Genomic DNA, 23,281 nt, shown 5'->3' with positions numbered 1-23,281 from the left:
TTTTAGCCTAAATTAACAGTCTGAGATAAGCCAGGGGAATTGTGCCTACTTCCCTCCACTGAGTACAAAGGGAGAAGGGGTTGACAGTCTTATATGTAGCTATTTATACCATAGACTATGAATGTTAGGTGAGGTGGATTTGACCCTGATTGTTGCTTTCCATAGAAACTGAGAAGAAATTCTCATTGGCTTAGACATTTTTAAGAGCTGCTTAAAGATAATGTAGATGCAGGGACATAAGCATTATAGTTAGATATTCTGACATTTTGCCATACTGTGAACAGCCTCTTAATCCACACGAGAGCATACAAAAGTCACATGAATGTAGCTGCCCAACTTGAGATGCTTGAAGCTGTCTTCATTTATAAAGTAAGATTCTCAACCTGTCAAAACTTGGCCCCTTTGTTGTGCATCAAGGTCAGAACCAAGCCTGAAACATTAGGTGGTACAGAGCTTGTAGAAAGAAAGAAGCTGAATGCAGAGCTCTGCACGTAATGAAGGCTGAGCAATGCCTACTTTGGGGAAAGTCACAGGAATTTCTGTGCGAGACAGCTCCATGATGCAGAGGCTTAAATGGCTGCCAGTGGAGCCAGTCACAGAAGTGCTGACATCAAGAGGTCTTTGCTGGTGGACATGTCGCTGTCCAGAAAAATTACTCATCTCTCTGTGAGTAGGAATTTTAAGAACCTGCATCTTTAGTTTTTGTATTCAAAATAACAGCTACTTCCCCCGTCAGTTCAGCCCTAAGGACTTGCACCTTTCCAGAAATGTGTAAAAACTTCTGCAAGTGCAGAACTGGGCTCCACAGAACTTGTACATCCAAGAGTATGTATCTCTAGTGTCTGCCTTTCAAGCCTCAGTGGTGTTACCTTTGAAGTCAATGAGAATTTTGCTACTGACCTCAGCTGAGATGAGATCAACGGGAACAAGCCCTTAGGTAAATTTGCCCAGACACATTAATCAAAGGTGTGTTTGTTTCCTTAATGACTTTTTGGACCTGGCAGAAGGGAGGATTTCAGGTTGTTTCAATAGAGTGAGGGCAGCTTTAAGAGTGCAGTTATAAAAGCCAGACTTTAAAAGTATTTTGCAATTGTCTAGTAGCTGGTATGTGTGTTCTGAATCGTTTGATTTGAATGCAAAGGTCACCCCAGAGACGTGTAAATGTCTCCTGGATTTCTCTTTTTTTGGCTTTTTTTTTTTTGTCTCCATTTCTGTGGTGCTCCAATTACCTTTCACAGCGCTGTTGATGCAGGTAAACTGAACCAGCTTTGTTTTGGCTGGAGGTATAAGACAGTTTTAGCTAATTTTCTGACAGATTTTATTCCATCTCTTTGCCAACCTAATCTAAAATCTCTTTGGTTTTTATATGCTACCAATCTATTGTGTGCATGACAGCATTAAATCATGCCAAATGAGTGAACCAGCGATCAAAACTTTTTTCCAATATCTCATTGAGATGCAATTAGACATTTTCACTTTTGAAAATTACCCTACATTTTAATAAAAAGAATATTTGAGGTGCCTTAATAATATGCTTTTTTTTTTTTTTTTTTTTAAAGTAGAGGGAATTTATACTTGACCCTGACAAAGCATTCATTGTAAGCACTTATTATGTGATATGGATTTTGTAACGCAGGCACAGACCCATACACAGATATGTGTTTGTACATACTAGTACTGCAGACTTTTTATCTTTTTTTAACCTATCCTCCTGACTAGAGAGATGTAATGACCTTGAGGGAGGAAGAAACAAAAATGAAACCATGCTGAAAAACTTTTATCTTTTTATTATTGGTGCCTTTACATTAATACTGTTGTTTTGTGCTGAGAAAACCAAGCTGTTACACGTAAGGTAACTGTAATATACAACATAGAAATGCAGTCTAAGTTAATTACAACAAGGAGCTACAAAAAAATTTTGTAGGAAAGAAGTCACCTAACATTGCAACTCTGCTTGCAACAAATCACTCCCTTACTGCAGGACTATGCACATTGTGAACCATGGTTATTTACATGTCCCTTATGACCATTAACAACAGAAGGGCTAAAATCAGTCTAAAAAGTTCCAGAACATCACTATATACTGTACAATCCTCAAAAATAATTTATTACACTGTTTCTAAAAAAGGTACTAATTTTGTTGTGATTTCTTTTGCTTTCTGGTGTTTTCTGGAGTGCACAACATGTGCAAAATTTTGCCTAACAGTCTAAAAACTCAAGAACTGAACTGCAAGTCACAATCACAGAGATGAAGTGGTGGAGTCCAGAACTTCCCTTCCATTGCAGACAGTTGGTACATACATGCTAGCAGATGCTGAAAGAGAAAGAGAGGGGAAAATCAACTGACTTCAGGGTGGCAAAAAATCACAACACACAGGATTAGAATTTATGTTGATTTGGATCATCTCAACTAATTTAACCAAGATGCCCAATTAAAATCTCCTTCTACAACAGGGTGACCTGCTTATTGGATGAGGGAAAGGCTGTGGATGTTGTTTACCTTGACTTTAGTAAGGCCTTTGACACCGTTTCCCACAGCATTCTCCTGCTGAAACTGGCCGCTCGAGGCTTGGATGGGCACACGCTTTGCTGGGTAAAAAACTGTCTGGATGGCCGGGCCCAGAGAGTTGTGGTGAACGGAGTTAAATCCAGCTGGCGGCCGGTCACGAGTGGTGTCCCCCATGGCTCGGTTTTGGGGCCACTCCTGTTTAACATCTTTATTGATGATCTAGACGAGGGGATCGAGTTCCGCCTCAGTCAGTTTGCAGCTGACACCCAGTTGGGTGGGAGTGTTGATCTGCTCGAGGGTAGGGAGGCTCTGCAGAGAGACCTGGACAGGCTGGAGCCATGGGCTGAGGCCAACTGGGGGAGTTTCAATAAGGGCAAATGCCGGGGGCTGCCCTTGGGCCACAACAACCCCCAGCAGCGCTACGGGCTTGGGGAGGAGTGGCTGGAGAGCTGCCAGTCAGAGAGGGACCTGGGGGGGTTGATTGACAGCGGCTGGACAGGAGCCAGCAGTGTGCCCAGGTGGCCAAGAAAGCCAATGGCATCCTGGCTTGTGTCAGCAATAGCGTGGCCAGCAGGGACAGGGAAGGGATCTGACCCCTGGACTCGGCACTGGTGAGGCCGCCCCTCGATTCCTGTGTTCAGTTTTGGGCCCCTCACTACAAAAAGGCCATTGAATGACTCGAGCGTGTCCAGAGAAGGGCAACGGAGCTGGTGCAGGGTCTGGAGCACAGGTCGTACGAGGAGCGGCTGAGGGAACTGGGGGTGTTTAGTCTGGAGAAGAGGAGGCTGAGGGGAGACCTCATCGCCCTCTACAGCTCCCTGACAGGAGGGTGCAGAGAGCTGGGTTTGAGCCTTTTTAGCCTAGAAACAAACGAAAGGACAAGAGGGAATGGCCTCAAGTTGCACCAGGGAAGGTTTAGACTGGATATTAGGAAGCATTTCTTTCCAGAAGGGGTTGTTGGGCGTTGGAATGGGCTGCCCAGGGAGGTGGTGGAGTGCCCATCCCTGGAGGGGTTTAAGAGTCGAGTTGACATAATGCTGAGGGATCTGGTGTAGTTGGGAACTGTCAGTATTGGGTTGATGGTTGGACTGGATGATCTTCAAGGTCTTTCCCAACCTAGATGATTCTGTGAAAAGTCACTGTATGTGACACGTACTGTGTCAGCAGTGGATCTGATGGAGGTACTGCTTGCACCTCTACAAGGTGCAAGATCTGAGACTGAAGAATCTGCTGGAGGAACCTGATTTCTCTTTGCTGACTACTGAACACTTCTTCAAGAAGTGCCTGAATAATTAAATTCTTTTTGATTATTCTGTGCCACTGGGTCTCACTTTATAACACTTTGCATGGTAGTGTGAATTAATATAACTAGAGTGGTGTTAAGATATCCCCGTAGAATAAAAAGTGAATCTTTGGATTTTTCATGTTTTATTGGCAAGAAATGCTAAGGTCTGATCCTTTGAGCTTTCACATAATTGAAATGAACATTCCTGAAATATAATATATGCATTTTTAAATCTGGGAGAGAATCCACCTCTGCATATTAGGGCCTTGCGTTGATCTACTTTTTAATTAAAAAAAAAAAAAAATAATTCTAAGTACATGCTGGATGAAGAATTTTTTAAGTAACTCAATTTGAAAGCAAGATTATTTCTTGTTAGTCCCAGATTATGTTCTGGCCATAATACCCTTAATTTCTAGGAGCTCTGGATCAGGATTCAGTATGCATCCAGAGGTGAGTGGCAGATTCTGATACCTTTGTCTACATTGCCTAATATTTTATACAACAGGTTTGCATTGCTTCAGTGATACAAGATGACAATTGAATCGGAGTATCAGAATCTATGTCTAAATGTATTTGTATTTTGACTGTAGGGTATATTACTATTCTGCTAAAGACTACTGGATTTTAATTTAAAAGCAAGCTGGTTTGTCCATCTTTGTTAAAATTATCCACTGGGCATTAGGAATGTTTTTTCAGATACTTTGTGACATCTCTGCTTATGGCACCACAAAGCTGTTTTTTGAAAGATGCATTAGGTTAATGATAACAGTGACCCAGAGAAATGTGATGCCTTCATCAAAGAAAACACACTGCAAGCAATGACTTAGTAAACTCAATCATCCAGTATAAAAAGCAATTTATGCAGCTGACAAGGGCATGCTCAAACTTCCAAAACTGGTGCTGGCTACACTCTCAGTTGCAGACTAGTTCTTTAAGGATGGTCAGCATTATTTTCAGAATAAATAATTTTTTCTTCAAATCGGCTACTCTTTCTAATTCTTTCATTGACTGAATAAATATTTCATTGAAAACAGAACTGCTTTAACAAGAGAAATTTAGAGGTACCCATTGGACTGACCTAATACTTAGAGGGCAGGACATATTCCTGATTGATAAATAAGAGAGCCAAGAATGAGCCCCTGCTCTGAATTAGGAAGATGGAGTTTGATCTCTCACAACCTGGATATGTGTTCTGAGTCACATACATGAAAGCAGTCACTGTAGATAAAAGGTCATAGGGCATCATGTCTATGATTTTGTAAAAATTACCAGGTATTGTATTCAGTTTTTAACTGGATATAATATAACAGCACACTGACCTGAAATTTTCATTATTGTTGTTATTTTTATGTCTACTTATAGTTGGCAAATAGAAAAATCAGTACTGTTTGTGAGACCTGTTTCTAAACCCTGTTCTACTGCAGTATGACTACAGGCAAAAGCATTTTTAATTTTTTTTTTTTTCTGTCAACATCAGTCACCCACCCAGAACTTTTTTTAGCTTTAGGGTTTTTTTGAAGTCCAACACATTGAAGAGCATGAATAGCTCAAATACTACGGTAACTGGGTCAGGAGGATGTCAAAGTTGGACAGAGAAATACGGTGGTAGGTGAGAAATGAGTGGCCTTGCCTTTTGAGTTCTCAGGCTTCCTCCACAGCACTTACCTCTCTTGTAGTGCTGGGAGGCAGTTATTAACTCTGTTGGGTGGAGTAAAGTACTCACGCTAAGTATCCAGCTCTCTCTGAGACAGAACAAAAGATCTTGCTTTTTCTTACAGACCTCAGCAATGTTAATCGCTGGCCCTGCAGGGTTCTGAATTTCATGTTGTATCTCATAGCAGCAGCCAAGGGGTTTCCTGAAGTATTGCTGGATATGCTAGAGATACTTCACCTCAATTTTGCCTTGTATTGAGGTCAAAGACAAATGTGTGACATGACCAGAAGCCTTGATTTGGCTGCAATTCATGCTTTTGATCTCCTCTTTCCTGGCCATCCCTAATTTTGCTTAGATAATCCAAGGAAAAGAACCAGAGGTAAAGTGCAAGGGCCCAGCACTGCCATGGGCACCTTGCAGCACGCCTACATAGTCACGAACAGGCAGATTCAAACTTGCTGTCTGCATCCCACTTCCTCTACTTGTGCTCACAGCTGAACAACTGTGAGTTAATCATGTATAAAAAACATATATCAGGGATAGTTTGGAGTAAGGGCTGGGAAAATAAATTCCAAGAGAGAAAATTTAAGTCTGGCTATAAAGAGTAGCTTCACTTCTTTTTCTTACCCTTTTGAGGGACACATGGAAGAACTCAAGTCTGTGTGCAGCTGTGTGTAAAAGCTCAGCCTGAATCATGTAGGAGCTTAAATCAGACCTGAGCTCTCTGGGAAGTTTTCTAAGTGCTGACCTCCTACCTTATGGGGATACCTCTGCCAAACCAATAAAAAAGGCCACAGGAACCATGGGGAACACCTTGGTGGCAGAAACACTGAAGGCGAAGCAGAACTTACAGCATTCTGAAAAAATGTGAATTTTCAGATTCAAATAAATATGTATGGATATATAAGTTTCAAAACATGCCGTATGCCTAGGTACATATATATCCTGACTCTCTTCAGCTTAAATCTATATTCTTTTGTAGTCCAGACCTCAGCTGTCAAAATGATCAAAGCTTGGTGCCACTAAAACAAGTTTCCTTGCTTAGAAGTCAAATATTCACCTCTACTTGTTTTCTGCAGAGCATATATTAAAGACAAGTTGGTGTATTCAGATGCCTACACGAGGAGCTCTCATGACCACTACTACACTGCAGCTTATGCGGTTGACCATTGACTCAGGTGCCCCCTCCACTGTTCAGTTTAAGGATGTAGTTGAGATACAACTTTGGAACTAACACTTAACACTACCCAAGAGCACCATAATGTCCCTTACCTTTTCTCATAGTGTTTAGCCAGATTTCATAGTTCAAGGAACTCTGTTAAAAACTGTCTGTGAGTCACTTGCTGCTCATGACCATGACCATACTCATGGCATTAATGACTGATGGAGTGAAGAGCTGGTGGCAGTCCTGAGACGTAATGGAGGTGGGAATCCATGGAGAGGAAAACACTGCCCATTTGAGCAATTTGGGCAATCCTGTTCTCTAAAGCTCTGATAATGAGCAAGAAATGAATTTTTGGATGTTGCTGTTACTAGAATGCCCTGGAGCTAATTTTGATCAGTGTCATATCAAGCAGTTTCTGACTGATGAAAACACCATCAGACCAAAATAAAAACAAGATGACAGCCCCAGGATTGATGAAAGGAATATTTTAGACATGGATTACTGAATCACAGAATCATCTAGGTTGGAAAAGACCTTGAAGATCATCTACTCCAACCATTAACCTAACACTGGCCGTTGGAGACTTATAGAGAACTAAACAGTTAAAAAAAAAAAAAAAGAGAGAGAGAGAAAATTTATTTAAAATCATTTACAAATAAATGGAAGGGAGTAAGGGAAAATTTTCCTTCTTAGAAATATTGGCACTATGATAGACAGTGAATTCTCAGTATATTTTCCCAAATAATTGTCCTGGATGGAAACTGTAGGGATTTTTCCACTGTATGTGATGGACCTTTTAGTCCTACTTGCAGGTCCATGTTATGCCATGGTCTGAAAAGACCAACAAAGATAAGCAGCCCTTATTCATCTAGGTGTAAGCAGGAAAAGCAAATGACCGCAACCACCTTTCTAAAGAAAGAAGTAGCAAAAGATTGTAAGTCTGGATTTATATGCTTTCCTTAACGCCATAAAGCTATTCACAAACCTGAAGAAGTAGACTTTTAATGGAAGGATCTGCATGGAGGATGTCTTTCAGTTGCATACATGCTTGTGCACACACACATGTATTATCCAGCCATTGTAATAAAATTACCAAATTCCAAAATGCAATCCTGTACAAAAGTCTCCATGAATCAAAATGGTTTCTGACTCATTTTATTCCATAGCATGAGAGCATTAAAAAACTTAGAAAAACCACTTACATGAAATTCATAAAGGATCAAAATAATCTTATAGGACTTACCATTTCATCAAGGGGCCAAACCTCTAAAGGTTATTAGGAATCCATTGGTCTTGCAAATCCAGCCCTTTTGAGAGTGCTCACCACTTTGGTCACTTAGGGCCATCTCATCTCTCTTGGTTTAAATTTTCCAAACAGCAAGGAAATTTTGGGTTTTGGTGCCAAAGCTGGATGCAGTCCTGACTCTGATGAGATGGGGGATGAGTAGAGCCACATGCCTACTCTCTTGTTAAGGGACCCTTGACATTCATGACCCAATATGGTTTGGGGTGGGAGAACCAGAGACGGCTGGGACCCCCTCACCTCCTAATCCCCACCACAGCAGGGTCCCAAGCTGCATCTGTGTTCTGTCTGAAATCTGAAGTGCCAAAGGTTTCTAACCAATTTTGAAATTTAGGTGATACTCAAAAACCTGAGTCTAGGTTAGCGTGAACTTTCTGGCAAGCTTTGCTCTGCGTCCCTCCTTTCCTCTGTGTCGTATTCCTTGCCTCTTTACAGTCGTAGCGTGCTTTTCCAATTAGCTTTCCAGGTTAGACATGCTGTCCACATTGATCTGTGAACAAGGTGCTGTGTGCTCCTATTCTTGACTAGTTAAGCTCAACAAGGGAAAAAATCCCAACAAACATATAGGTGACCTAGTATTTTTTATTTTAAACCCAAAACAATCTTTGTGCAACTCTCCCAGAAAAGGAGCAAAAGCCTCAAAACAAAAATTACAGACATGATTCTGCTTGGGATGAAGAAACTGAAGATGAAGGACAGGAGAGAGGCAGAGCATATGAGCTGTTCTTGCAACAGAGCACTGATTGTTTCTCCTGTCTGTGGCACTTACAAAGGGTACTGCTCACACTCTGCATACAGATACAGTTTATGGCATCCCTTGTATGTGTTTGCTGCAGACTTGGAGCCTTTCCTTATAATGCAGGCGATAAGAGCCGTTGAGAGCATGCTGCAGTTTGGCCCCGGTCCTGTCGGTGTGTCATTTTGACAGGAATACTCCAGGGCAATCTGTTCCTGTCGTTGCTGCGAGAGTGACAGCGAGCGACAGGTTTCACTTGCTTTGTGCAGCAGGCTGGAGTCAGAGCCCGCTGAAAGCTTTCTGCTGACTTCAGTGAGCTTCAGAGCAGGCTCTGAGCTGATTCCCATGGGAGGGGGATGAGTTTTTCTCTCCAAACACAAATGAAGTGATGCTTCCACTGGGTACAAAGCCCAGACTATAAAGCACTTTTTGTTGCTGGTAAAAAACCTGTTTTGTCTTTACCCAAACTCACCACAACCCCACATCCTTATAAAAACATGGCGGTTTTGTTACTTACACTGGGAGTAAGTGGTCCCGGTCCCACTGACACTGAACCTGTTGAGATGGAGTCTGTGAGTGACCACGTTCTTCTGGGGCTGGAAGAGGATGATGTGCACCTTGGGCGCGAACAAGCAGCCCAGCACAACAAAGCCGCTCAGACTCACAGAGATGCACATGGTGGTGGTTTGCACCTAGGAGAGAGTGGGCGCAAAGCGCCGTGTTTCAGTATGGAAAGCTCTGAAATGCAGAATATTAGAAGCATTATCATACAACAGCAGGAACCACGGTCCTGGGAGTTTGCATTGGTACAGGCTGGTTTGAACATCTGTCGCATCCTTATCTTCCACAATCCTAGGATCATACGAGTGAGGGGCATGGTGCTCATGGTGCCCTGTGTCGCTGAGTATCAGGGAGAGGTTGACTGTGTTCTCCCTCAGTTTAGTACAGTTCTGCTTTCTTTCTCTCATCTCTCATGCCCTTGTTTTCTAAACTTATCAGGAAATCCTCTGTAATGCCTGTCATGCAATATCTAAGCAAAGCTGGCTACAGTAGGAACCAGCTTGCCCATACTTTGTGTGGGTTTACATTAGATGCCTCATGCAAAACATCCATTTGAAAATAATTTTAGTCTCCAGCCTCAATACTAATCAGAGAATTTGAACAATCCCTTGCAGTAATATAGGTGTGATTTGGAATAAACATGAAAGCTGGTGACATTTGTCAAACCGGGCCTGAAAGGTGCCCTGACTTTGAGACATAAGTTTTGGGGGTCAGAAATTAACTGTTTGTAAGACTGCAGGATTTTAGAGTAATTGCCTTGGGGATTTGTTAGTGTAACTTTGTTGGCACCTTTCTTTCTTTCCTTCTCTTTCCTTTCCCTTTCTTTCTTTCTTTCTTTCTTTCTTTCTTTCTTTCTTTCTTTCTTTCTTTCTTTCTTTCTTTCTTTCTTTCTTTCTTTCTTTCTTTCTTTCTTTCTTTCTTTCTTTCTTTCTCTCTTTCTCTCTTTCTCTCTTTCTCTCTTTCTCTCTTTCTCTCTTTCTCTCTTTCTCTCTTTCTCTCTTTCTCTCTTTCTCTCTTTCTCTCTTTCTCTCTTTCTCTCTTTCTCTCTTTCTCTCTTTCTCTCTTTCTCTCTTTCTCTCTTTCTCTCTTTCTCTCTTTCTCTCTTTTTTTGTTCAATGGTATAACTAGGTGGCGGTTTACTGCCTCATTTTCAGTTTACATTCTTTTCCTCTAAGCAGATTCCTTAATTAAGATGGTGAATTAAACTGCTTTAAACTCTACTGCTTAATTTGAATGATTATACATCCACAACTCATTTTTTCTTAGTTTCACTCCTGCAGACCTTGGAGATTAGCCTTCCATGGGAATGTTTCTTATATCTTCTTGTCAGAAATAACTGGTACAAAATGAAAAATATAATAAACTATATATATAAAACTTTGTTGTTTTATCTATCTATCTATCTATCTATCTATCTATCTATCTATCTATCTATATCAAGCAACAAGAGCTTTGTTAGCAGTGAGTATAGTTAATGTGATCATATAATAATCATTCTTTACCCAAGGTAGATATGGCAAGCACCATGAAAAGGTGCTCAGTGTTCACAGGGTGAATGAACAGGGAAGATCCTACCAGGGCAGCATGAGAAAGGGATAGATGCACTTTCTCCTTCGCTTCTCTGCGTTTCATCCACAGGACTCTGCAGTCAGTTCAGGGTGGGTATTGAACTGGGCACTGTACAGGTAAAACAGGACTAGGAGTTTTCTTATAAAAAGAATAATTTGAGGTAGTAGTTTCAAGGTAAGTTTTCTTCACTAACAAAGCCCTCCTCCCCACCCTGCTTTGCTAGGGTTTGTGCCTCCCAGAGCAGCTCAGCTGTGCTGAGATAATTGTACACTCAATCAATGAAATGATTTGGGTTAAAAATAGCCCCATCCCACAAGATTCCTTTTAACCCAGGTCACTTCAGTGGTTCGATATATAACCGGACTCAGAGATACTGGTGTGTGGGCAGAACGGAGGCAATCCTGCTACACCAGGCGGGAAAAAGTGGCAGGGAGGGCAAGCTCCCTGAAACAGAATTACCACTAAAGAAAATGAAGGGAGAAACTCTATACAGTAGGAGCTTTTGACACCTGATTTTGTGATAACCAGTTTAACACACACACTTCTCCTTTCCTGTGTTATTGCTGCATTTCTTAAGCTTTTGTCTAAGGTGATAAGGTCGAAAATTCCCTTAAATGTACTACATATTGGGGCTGCTGTGAATTTGTTATGTATGATTATTTAATCATATCAGGTGTCATTGTATCTTTCATTCTGAAATCAGTGTGGATCTCTGCATGAAAAACAGCGGCATCAGACAAATCTGTCTTTTCCAGGAGCTCTCCTTTAAATTTTTGAGAGTGCAGCTAACAGCCACCAGATGCAGCAGTTTGCAGAGAAGTTTCCAGCCTCTGCTTTGGGATCTTCTAGACCTTCTGGGAACAACCTCTGAAATCACTGGAGGACTCTTGGGACCACTTCAAGAAATGTCAGGGTGCCTTACTACTGCTGGGAGAGGACTGTTGCAGGACGCTGTGACTTCTAGCAACCTCCATCAGCTCCTAAGGATCTCTGCCAGCTGTCCTTGACCAGCTTGGAGCTTTTGTCTGAGCTGACTCTTGGTTAGGCAAGGTTAGGTGCTTTTGTTGCAGGTGTTGGGAGGAGCCCTCTGGAGGTGCTGAACCACTAACAGGTTCAGCATCATGCATGAATGTGCACAGAAGAGGGCTAAAAACTTTGCTGAAGGCTGTATTTTTGTACAGAGCAAGGGGGATGCCACAGGGCATGGTCCCCAGTGCCCGCAGGGGCAACCATCCCAGGCATGTCAGGACTGACCCAGACTGAGCTCCTGAGGGAGCTTTGGGGTTGTAGGGATGCCTGAGGCTTCTCATGGGGTCTGGGAGAGTTCTTTTCTGCAGGAGATGTGGAGGATTTCTATTGTCAAGATAAGGAGCTATGGGAGGAGGACAGCAGATTTTGCAGCATCAGATATGATTTAAAAAAGGTGGATTGGATCTTCTTTGACACTCTGCGGGTACAAGAACCTGGTCTGTACTAGAGAAGAACTAGGCAGCCTACGTTTGTTGAGTTGGGAAATGGAGACTCCCATGATGATGAAAGCTGTGACTTGTGGCTCCTGCTATACTTACAGATCTGCAATGACAACATAAATCAGTACCCTGGTAGCAGGGTGAGGAGAAGGAATTGCACTCTGTGTGAGAGAGCAATGGGAGTGAATGGAGCTCTGCTGGGCAATGGGTCTTGAGCCAGCTGATAGATTATGGGTCAGGATTAGCAGGCAGACCAAAGTGGACAACATTATGGTGAGTGTTTCCTATAGACCACATAATCAAGAAGAAGTAGAAGAGGTATTTTTCAGACAACTGGAAGAAGTCTCATGTTTGCAGGCCCTGGTCTTCTTGGGGCAGTTAACCACCCTGATACCCACTGGAGGAACAACACAGCAGGGCAGAGGCAACGCAAGAACTTGTCAGGAATGTGACAGGCAGGGAAAGCTTTGGTTGCTGCAACCAGCAAATGGTGGAATTCAGGTTTCCAAGGAAGCAAGGAAAAAAGTATGATGTCCATCCTGAAGAGCAGGTTGACTTGTTCAGGTATCTTCTTGGAAGACTACCATGGCATATGGCACTGGAGAGAAGAGGGGTCCAGGAGACTTGGTTATTTTTCAAGAATCACCTCATCCAAGCTTAAGAGTGGCCCATCCCAATGGGCAGGAAATCAAGTAAATGTGGCAGGAGGCCAATAGTCAGTGTGGATTTACACGGGAATTTAGGCTTAATCAACTGATAGACTTCTGCAGTGAAATGGCTGGCTTGGTGGATGATGGGAGAGTGGGTGATATTATTTATTTTATCTTTAGTAAGGCTTTTAACACCATCTCCTATAATATCCTCATTGACAATCTGATGAAGTGCAGGCTAGATAAATGGACAGTGAGTTGGACTAAAAGCTGGCTGGACTGCTGGTCTCAGAGTATTGAGATCAGAGACACAAAGTCCAGCCAGAGGTGAGTCACTAACTGTTCCAGGGGTTGATAATCACGACCAGTGCAGCTTAACACCTTAACAACCTGAATGCTAAGACAGAGTGAACTCTCAATAAGTTTGAAGATGATACAGATTTGGGAGGAGTTGTTGATATACTAGATAGCTGTGCTGCCATCCAGAGGTACCTCGAGAAGCTGGAGAAGTGGAATCACAGGAACCTCATGAGGTTCAACAAAGGTAAAAGCAGAGTTCTGCACCTTGGGAGGAACAATTCCAGACACTGGTACATGCTGGGAGCCACCCAGATGGAAAGCAGGTTTGCAGAGGAGATCCTAAGGTCCTGGTGGGACAAGCAGATCATGAGCTGGCAATGTGTCCTTGCAGCAAAGGTCAGTGGCCTCCTGAGCGTTGTGCAGCGTCTCCAGAAGGTAAAGGTTAGTGATCCTTCCCCTCTGCTCAGCACAGGTGAGACCCATGTTGGGTGCTGTGCCCAGCTCTGGGCTCACCATTACAAGACAGACATGAACATACTGGAGGAAGTGTGGCAAAGGGCCATGGAGATGATTAAGGGACTGGGACAACTGTCATATGAGCAGAGGCTGAGAGCTGGGACTATTTGGTCTGGACAAGAAAAGACTCAGGAGGATCTTATCAGTGTGTATAAGTACCTTACTGGGGGAGAAAAGAAAAAGGAGCCAGAATCTTCCTAGTGGTGCCCAGTGACAGGACAAGAGGCCATGGGCACAAACCAAAATTCAGGAAAAACATAAGAAAAATATGAAGATGGACAAACACTGGTACAGGTTGCCCAAAGAGGCTGTGGAGTCTCTATCCCTGTAGATATTCAAAACCTGACTGGACACAGCCCTGAGTGACCTGCTGTAGGTGACCCTGACTGGAGCAGGGGAGGCTGGACAAGACAATCCCTAGAGGTCCCTTGCCACCTTGGTGATTATGTGAAGACATGTTGTGTGTGGAAAAGACCCACATCTGAAGTCATGATGGAATCACCCTACCATAAATCCTTCCCCCAGAATTCCTTTTGCTGTTAAAATTTATTTGTTTCAGGGAGAAGAGAGTGACCATGCCAATAAAAACAAGCTTAGTCTAACAGAAAAAAAACATGTATGTACTGGAGGCATAGCTATACATTAAACCCTTCTCACAGCAAAGGCCTTAACCGAATAGCAGGGTTATTTGGTGGGTGACTCTGTAAGACATACAGTAATATGCCATCCCAGCATATCTAACATGCTGTCTGGCACCTGTCAGGGTTCATACAGGGACATTTCTGTTTCAGTATTTTTACGGATGTATACTATGTTGATCTACTTGTTGTTGTTGTTGTTTAACTACTACAGTGAGGTCAACATCAAATCTCTAATAAATTTCCAGGAGCTCTCCCTTTTTTTTTTTCAGTAGGGTGAGTCCTAAGTGATGTTTGTGTTTAATGATAAAATCTCAAGCCAGTCAACATTCATTTTTTTCATTGCTACTATTATGTTTCTAGGTTTGTTTATTGATGGTGCCACCACTATTGGTCTACATGAGGATGACACAGGTTGATTCAGAATAAACATGTAACTCTGCATGGAAATTAAATATGAGCTTTTCAAAAGAACCCTGGAAGTGTAGACATCTAGAATGGGATTTTCAAAAAGCTCCTGACATGTCATGAAAGCATCAAAAAAGGTGTTAAAAGCATTTTGTGTCAATTTGGTAGGACTAGAATTGGCTTATTTGGAACATTGTATTTAGATTAAATGCCTATGGGTGGTTTTGAAAAGCCCACTCAGGAGATAAGGCTGAAAAATGCTGCTTGAGCAATCAAGTCCTGTTTCTTTTGACCATTTAGTGTCTGTGCTGCCCACTCGTGTGACTGTCTGCACTGATATTACCCTCCTCCTCTGTCTATCCTCCTGATTACTTTGGGTGTCTGGATGTGTACCCCCGTGCCTTCCTTTACTTTCCCTTCATTAGGGTCAATTGATTACTCGCCATTCTAACTTCTCCTGAGACTAAATAATCCCTTTCTTTCTTTTTTATTTTTTTTTTCCTTGAAATTATTTATAGTCTGTGATCACGTCTCCCTGGGTTTACTCTTGTCTAGACTAAATATATTTAGCTTTTTTACTGTCACCGCGTGTCTTACTGCGTCATTTGTTATCTAGCCTTGTTTTCTTGATGTTTTCAGTACCTTTCCTAAGCTGAGAAAAATAGTACTAAATACACTGTTCCAGGGTGGTCACACCAAAAGTATGTTGAGTGAAATTATTAGCTCCACAGTTTTACAGGTTATTTCATGTACATACTACTGGTAATTATAGCACCCTAAAGTAATCTACCTTTCTTCTGGGCAGAAAGTTGAATTAATTCACCAGAGACTACTCCAAGGGCCAGCTCCAGCAGTCACTTCTCACATCATAATAACTGTGAGATTTCCAGCGGAGCAGATCTGAATCTTTTTCAGAGACAATTTCCTTCCATCCAAAAATACGATTATATTGAACTTGAAGCTTTGCAACTCTCCCGTGACAATTTAAACAGTTTAGTGTTTTTTAAGTTTGTTGGTGAAAGCTGACCAATATTTTCTGCTCAGTAACGTATGTGTTTTATCCCCTACAAAGCGGAGAAATAAAAATTTCTATATTAGAGCATAACATTTGTTGGATTCTTTTTTAAAATAATCCTGTTTCATAGCAAATTTTGAAATTCTTTCCTTATCTTTTTTCTGTGGAAGAAAATACAATGTTTGAATGGCAGATTCTTTTGCAGAAGGAGACTAGTTAGTTCAGTTTTTAATTTAAGGTCCACCTCCACCAAATATCTCATTATGACTCATTCTAGCTCATGGTCTACTAGGCTTTTCTGTTAGGACTATGATTTCACATACTGATGTACCAGTATGAAAACTTAATCTATATGCTATGTCTCTATCACAATCAGACTGATGGTACTAATCCCTTCCACCTCTAACTGCACATGCTCAGTCTGAAATGAGACCATCTTTCTTAGAAATAAGCTAAAATTTGGTAATATGTTTAGATGGACATTAACATTGAAACAGAGCTTGTTTGCAAGTGATCCGGTGGACAAAAGAAGTGAAAGAGCTTTTAGTGAATGCCAACATGGTCCCCTAAAGTGATGCACATGATTTATGGAAACAGATATCCAAAGACTTACTCTGTAGTCACTAGATGTCACATAAAATATGGGGAGAAAGGCCAGCCAAATGATGCACGTTGTGTACATTGTGAAACCGATAAACTTGGCTTCGTTGAAGTTCTCTGGACATTTCCTTGTTTTGAAGGCATATACAGTGCATAAGACTACGAGGATTACATCATATGTTAAGGAGATTAACATACTGGAATCTTTGACATTGCATTTCAATATGACAGTCTCTCTCTTCTCAGGAAGAGTGTACCGCCTGGTGCCAGGGGCCTCCAAGATAAGCCACACGGACACCATTACAATCTGTACCAAAATGAGACTCAGGCAGATGAAGACCTGAGAGCTGGGGCTGATGAATTTAGGCCTTTGAGCACCGTTCTTTACACCATCAAATATTCTGGCTATGCAGTTCGTTTTTGTCAGAAGGGCAGAGTAGCAGACAGCAAAGGAGCTTCCTAGCCCCAACCGGCGCAGGGTGCAGATAGCTGGAGAAGGCTTGGCTATGAAGAAGAAAGTCATGCTGTAAGACAGGAAGACCCCGAAGAGCAATATGTAGCACAGTTCACGGCCAGAAGCTTTGACCAGGGGGGTATTGTTGTGCTTGATGAACACTGCAATGACCATAAAAGTACAAATAAAGCCCAGGCATGCAATGGTAACAGGACCTATTGCCCAAGCATCTTCCCACTTGATGTAGTCTTCTGGTAGATCGTAACAGCCAGTCAGGTCAGCTGTGGGCCATTTTCCAGGGCCGCAGTCTGCACAAGTGAATTCATCAGCCAGATACTCATAGGTTTCACAGGGAATACAAATCCAACAGCAGACATCTCCTGGTTGCATATTCTTCATCTCGTTAGGAGCACAGGGGTCACTGCACTGGGAGACAGGGACAGAGTTCCTGGACCAGTGGATAGAGTCTACCTCAAGTGACAAGGTTTCTGCCCAGTGACCAACCTTCACATAGGAGTATCTGCCTCCAGTGTACTGGAAATTGAACACGTTGTATCGTCCTATCCCATCTCCATAGGCATCAAATTTGACCATACTATCTGCAGCATTGGGAGGGTTGAATGGAGCTGTGAAAAAAAAAAAAAAAAAGAAACAGAGAATATTATTATCAAAGCTGCAGATGACATTTTTCATTCCTTTGGCAAGCACAGACACCTGACAGCTTACAGAATCCAATTCAAGTGACAACAGGTAAGTTGAGAGGTCTGTTATCTGTCTCATTTTTGAACCTGGAAGAAGAAAAGAAGTCAGATAATAGAACATTATTTCACTTTACTGCATGAGATATATTTGTAAATGTTAGATTACCAATGTCCTTACTTTTTTTACCCTGTATACAAATGAATTCTCCAATTATTTCCCCCAGTATGCACAACTGCTACATTTCACATTTCTTCTTGAAAGAAAGAGATCTGATTCTAACTGAGAATCAGCATTATTTGGTAAAATTCAGCTGTCATGACATAAGGAAAATTAAATAGTCAGATTAATAAACACCCGTTTTGAGGCAAACAGTCTGGGATGCAGCTGAACAGAGTATTCATTCTGAAGATAATGGAGAAGTAACTATGAAATCCTCAACAATTTCTTACTATGTTTTTTCCACTTCTCCCCATGTTGTAGGAAGTTTTGAAACCCTTCTGTTTTGCTTCAGTTTTACCAGTTTCTGATATTTCTTGTCTGGTCCAAGGTTCCCAGCATGTGCTGCTTTGGTCCTATATCTTATTTGGGGATTAGATGAAAAAAACCACAAACTTGATCTGTGACCTTCTGTGAAATCAATATTGTAACACTTCCAACTGGTAAACTCTGGAGAGTTTTTGTTTTTCTTCCAGCTGAGGCTCATGCAGGGAATGAAGAAATATTAAAAATGTAGGAGGAAATTGCATTTACCATGTGATTTATTGGTCATTTGCTTTAGCATCAAAGGTGAACAGCTTTATAGGCAGGAAGCAAGTTTTGGGGTTTTTTTTGCCATTGATGAGCAATAAAGGTGATTTCATTCCCCAGTGTCTTTGGTTACAGAAGTGTTTCCACTATCATTGCTGGAATAAATCTCTTTCCTTGCATCTGCGCTCATGCTGTGTTTGAGCATGAGCAATATCATATAAGGATGTAATATCTTCCTCCACTTCAACCTCCAGATACTTTAGATTTCTTGCAGTAGATTTATTTAGCTTCTATAAAGCACTGAGGCTAAATTCTTTCACCTTTATTCCTGCAGATTGTTACCTTATTTTGCAGTAATCCCACTAAAAGCAGTAAAAGGGACAGTGGTTTTTGGCACAGAAGCCCCAGTTGGAGTGTTGATGCATAACCTGTATCCCCTCAGCTGCTAGACTTGGAGTGCATTTCTTTCCCAACTTTCTTCTTATTTTAGGGCAATGTTGGAAGATAATTTACATCCACCTACAGTCTCTTCTGGGCTTGAGCCAAGACTCAGCCTGTTCTTATCCCTTCCCTCTCCTGCACTTTACTGCCTCACTTGCATCAACCACAGTGGTAGACAGCCTTGATTTACAGGATTACAAACTAGGTCTGGGTAACCCAGGAATGCGTAAGAGGGTTATTTTCTCTTTTCCTTCCCTGTTGGCATCTAGTTGCACGGCATGTAGCCCAACAAGATGGCTGAGTGCACAAAAATTAAGGGCAGCATATTACTCCCCCAAATGGCCAGTCCTCCTGGAAATAACATGCTCTAAATTAAACAGGTATCTGAATTCAAAATATAGGTCAATAAGAAGAATGTTAAGCATCTTCCCTTCTCTCTCTCCTCCTCTTCACGCACAGGCATGTAAGCTCTCTCATCCAGGAGCAGCATCAAAACGAAATCATAACGCAGCACTTAACAGCTCTTCAATAATGTGTTGTCATTGACAGTGTCTTATTTCATTATTCATAACACTTATATAGATTGTAGAAGCTGTTAACACAGCAGCCCAGTTTTAAGAGCCAATTTATTCACTTCAGTGTTATATAGGCCAGCTCCTGAGGTGTGCTGAGCCTGTGACTTCTACTGGCACCACTGGAGCTGCAGGTAAGGGAGACAAACTGCAAACTGTTTGCATGGCTTATCTTCTGTCAAGTGCACGAGTACCCCAGCGCAAGTTATGCGAGGGTCAGAAATATCAGTGCTTTTCAGGAAAGTGTAACATGTTAAAAAACTTCCTAGTTCTAATAAAATATTTATCATTTAAATAGAACAAAGTATTTGCCTTGGACTTTGCAGGTAGGTCGAGAAGGAAAAGCAGGTAATCTCACGTACAGTTAGTTCGAAGCTTATGTGTATGTTGCCTTCCATGGGTCTGGTCCCACACTACAGATATGAAGAAAAATATTTGTAGGACAATATGTTTTAAGTCAACCACAGCTTGTAGCTTGAAACACTATTTTTTAGTGTCTGCTGATAGAGGAAAATAAATCACACTCCTTCAGATGGAGAGGATGAAATCATTTAACCAAATAATGATGTATTAAATTATAGTATAGTGAGCCAAAGACTACAAATGAGCCCACTGGGTGGCAGCAATTAATATACTGACTGATTACACATAAAATCACTAAGGCACTTTAACTGGTATTTATCAACATATTCTAGATCCTGTAGAACCACTTTCAAAAAGTCACGTTTTCAGAAAATATGATGTCATAATAATAATAAAAATGAGATGCTTATAGGCATGAATGCAATATCATAAGAAGCCAGGAGTTTATATTTTAGAGTAAAAAGAATAATTTTTGCGTATTAATAGATGTCAGGTCACATCATAAGTCACTCCGAATTTTTTTGCAGTTACATTTTAGTTTCAAGAGTAAATCTACAATATTTATAACAGGTATTTTTGGCAGATATTTTTCAAGGTTGTAGCTAAGCTGTTTTGGATCTGATCCTTTGGATATGAGAGACAAGACTCTGGGTCTACCCATGCTGTTAGTTAGAAGCCTGTTTGAATGACAATATAAGCTTTGTTTCCTTTGAGCAGTATCTTTGAATCTTCTCCTCCCCTTGCACTTCATGAAATGAATTATCCTTATGCAAAGCAGTTATCCAAGAGAAATTCTATAAAATAAGTTATTAAGGAGAATAAAGGATAATTAAAAGTGACTTAAAGATAAACCAGGGATGCTTTGTGCTCCAGCTTGCAGCAGTTCATCAATGAAGATGCAACACCAGTCGCATTAATGAGGAGAAACCCTCAGGTATATGAAGTGCAGAGAGAGAAACATATGGAGCCATGGTGCAGGCAACCCACCTCTGCCAGCTCACTGAAGAAATCCTATCGGAGGAGAGGATGCCATTGTGTAAGTGGAGCACAAACTCCTTCAGCTTCAGATAAGAAAGTCTGTAGTTTCACAGCAGTTTTTAGTGGCAGGTATGGATAAGAACGTAAAATAACATCATAGCTTCTATACAGTGAATTATGTCACTTTGTTTCTATCTTTCTACAGTGGTATCCCCTCTTCTAAGAATCACATAGTTAGCAAGTATGTGCTTATGTGCTGTTAGAAGAAGATGAGCCGCTTTCATTTGGAAATCTTTTTTTTTTTTTTTTTTTTGGTGTCAGTGGTATGTAACTCTTGGTGACATGGAAGATTTCAGAAAGTTCTGAAGGTGGGATTTATTTTCTTATTGGGCAAAAACATTGTTTTAAGAGGTGGTATCGGAAATATTCCTTAAAATGCTTCTGATTCCACACATTGGCTCAGTTGGGTGAAAAATACTCCAGGATTTTTTAACCAGGGATGAGTAGATGAGGAAAACAAAGCAGCTTTAATCCTAATTAGGCACTGGGAAACTTTCAAGAAACAGAGCAGCCTAGGAAAAGATGAGCGTCATCTGAACTGGCTTGGAATCAGACAGAATTTTGTTTGCCAGCAACATCTTTGGGCCAGGAAGGATATTTTGCATACAGTCTTGCATATGTCTGGCACAGAGCTGAGCGAGTGTATAGATGTTGCCTTATAGAAAATATAATCAGTAACACTTCCTGCTAGGAATGATGACAGGTATGCCTACATCCTTCACATCCAGTAAAACATGCATCTGTTCTTTACTTGCAGAGTGTATTCTTTCAAAACAAGGTACAGATCAGAGGCTCAGCTCACTAGCTAGGAGACCATTAATAACAAGGCTTGATGAAAGCTCTGCAGTTTTCCAGCTCGGCAGTTTGCAAAGCTGTGGTATTTCATGTAGTTCAGAAAGAAATGTAAAAAGGACTATTATGTGCACCAAAGGCAGCTTCTTCAACAGCTTGTTGGCCCCAAAGACTTTCAGCCGATAGACTATAAGGATATCGTGATTAAAAAGAAATGCAAACGTAAAGAGGAAACAGGTAGGAGTTGCTGAGAAATTGAGTAAACCCTCTTTAGTCTCACTAGATGGTGCTGCAAAAACTCTGAACTTGTGATTTAAGACTCAAAAACAAGACATTTGTTTATGTACTGGAAAAAGATAGGGTTTTTTTTAATACCCCCTACTCCTTCCCGTGCAATGCCTTTTTAAAGCACTGTAAGGAAGAGCCTTGACAATAATATAACAGGATATGGTGTGTTTGTCCAATGGACTTGACTGCATGTATGATGCCTTATCTTGAAAAGTATCGCAAAGGACCCTGAGAATGCATACGTCTTTTAATTTTATTTTATTTTTAGCTAGATATAGTTTGTTGAGGTCAAAGTGACTTATTTCTGCTTGGCCGAACGTTCAGACTGAGTAATGGAGACCTGATGCACCCACTGTTGTTTCTCAGCATAACACAACTGCTTTCACATCTGATTGACAGAAGGGAGGTTGAAATTTGGTAATTTAAAAGTCATTATGGGGAAAGATCAGAGTGAAGTGTCACTAGATTATAGTTCTTCACAATTAATAAATACCAAATAGTCTTAAAATATCAGTTTTCATAGAGACAAGTAGTCATTTTTAACCTCTGCACCATCGTTTCTGCATGCGTTTGGGTCATATGCAGTATTGCTTTTTCTCCTTCAAGAAATGAATGAGTCCAATTAGTTCTCTACAAATGTAATTTTCCTATCTATGTCTACAGATTTTCTATTCAGCTCTATGGTTTCTTTCTCAGGTTAGAAACTTGTTTATTGTAAGGAATTTTAACATGTCATAGACCACCACAGTGTTCGCGGTAGTCAAGAGACAGAAATGTTTCCCCAAGCCTAGCTGCAAAGATCTATCACACGGGTATTTGCATACGAGTTACTTATCCCAAATTTCTGCCATACAAAAGAAAATGGGCATTTCTAGGGTTCACCTTAGAGTAGGCTCATCTGAATTGTACATGGTTTTTTTCTGCTGACCATAATGAGAGTGACTAGCTAAAATACACCTACAATATATGTAACTGAAGTTAGGTGAGATGAATATCACCGATATTTGGAACAGAAAGGCTCGCAGCTGGAGTGCCAAGTGGTATCACCTTGCAGAAGCTCTCTGCAAGGTACCTGCAAAGGAAGGGGTGTCCCTTGCAAGACGCCTGCTGTCACGGCTGCAGAGGAAATCTGAGAGAAAAGTAATGTGGATGCTGGCAAAACAAACTAAGAGGGATCTCAAAGTTTAGAGGAATTAATTCAGCTTGTCATTATCCTCAGCCTGGCTGAGCACAGAACTCCCCAGCTACCTTTCTTGTGAAACGCCTTAAGCATAATGTTTTAATTTTCAGGTGTGTGGTGTCCTCTTACTTGTGTGGCCTTTGGGTACGTGTGGTCTTTAGGACTTGGGATAATGAACTAGACACTAAGTTACAAACCTTCAACAAGGAACTTATGAAATCACTCTTAAAGAAAATTTAAGAAATTAAAAGGGAATTTTTGATTTCTGAAAGGATTTGGATTTTGAGACATGAAAGGCAGAAAGCATGTAAATGTTTTGCAGTCTT

General features: G+C 41.2%; 1 protein-coding gene across 6 annotated transcripts in view; it reads right to left on the bottom strand.

The window, feature by feature from the left end:
* Positions 1-1,745: 1,745 nt before the first annotated feature.
* The window catches only part of GRM3 (glutamate metabotropic receptor 3), a 114,318-nt gene continuing 92,782 nt past the window's right edge, over positions 1,746-23,281 (bottom strand). For 5 of the 6 annotated variants that reach the window (XM_074901617.1, XM_074901618.1, XM_074901622.1 and 2 more), the window contains 3 exons: positions 16,392-17,458; positions 9,170-9,344; positions 1,746-2,314 (listed from right to left, as the gene is read on the bottom strand). In XM_074901617.1, coding sequence (XP_074757718.1) covers positions 2,241-2,314; positions 9,170-9,344; positions 16,392-17,458 — 1,316 coding nt within the window. In that variant the 3' untranslated portion in view covers positions 1,746-2,240. Of the gene's footprint in view, positions 2,315-9,169; positions 9,345-15,790; positions 15,800-16,391; positions 17,459-23,281 lie in introns of all 6 variants that reach the window. The other variant, XM_074901623.1, reaches the window with a different exon arrangement.

Source organism: Athene noctua, chromosome 3 (genome assembly GCF_965140245.1).
Source record: "Athene noctua chromosome 3, bAthNoc1.hap1.1, whole genome shotgun sequence".
NCBI classification, from domain to species: domain Eukaryota; kingdom Metazoa; phylum Chordata; class Aves; order Strigiformes; family Strigidae; genus Athene; species Athene noctua.
This window is presented reverse-complemented; position numbering and strand designations above follow the sequence as displayed.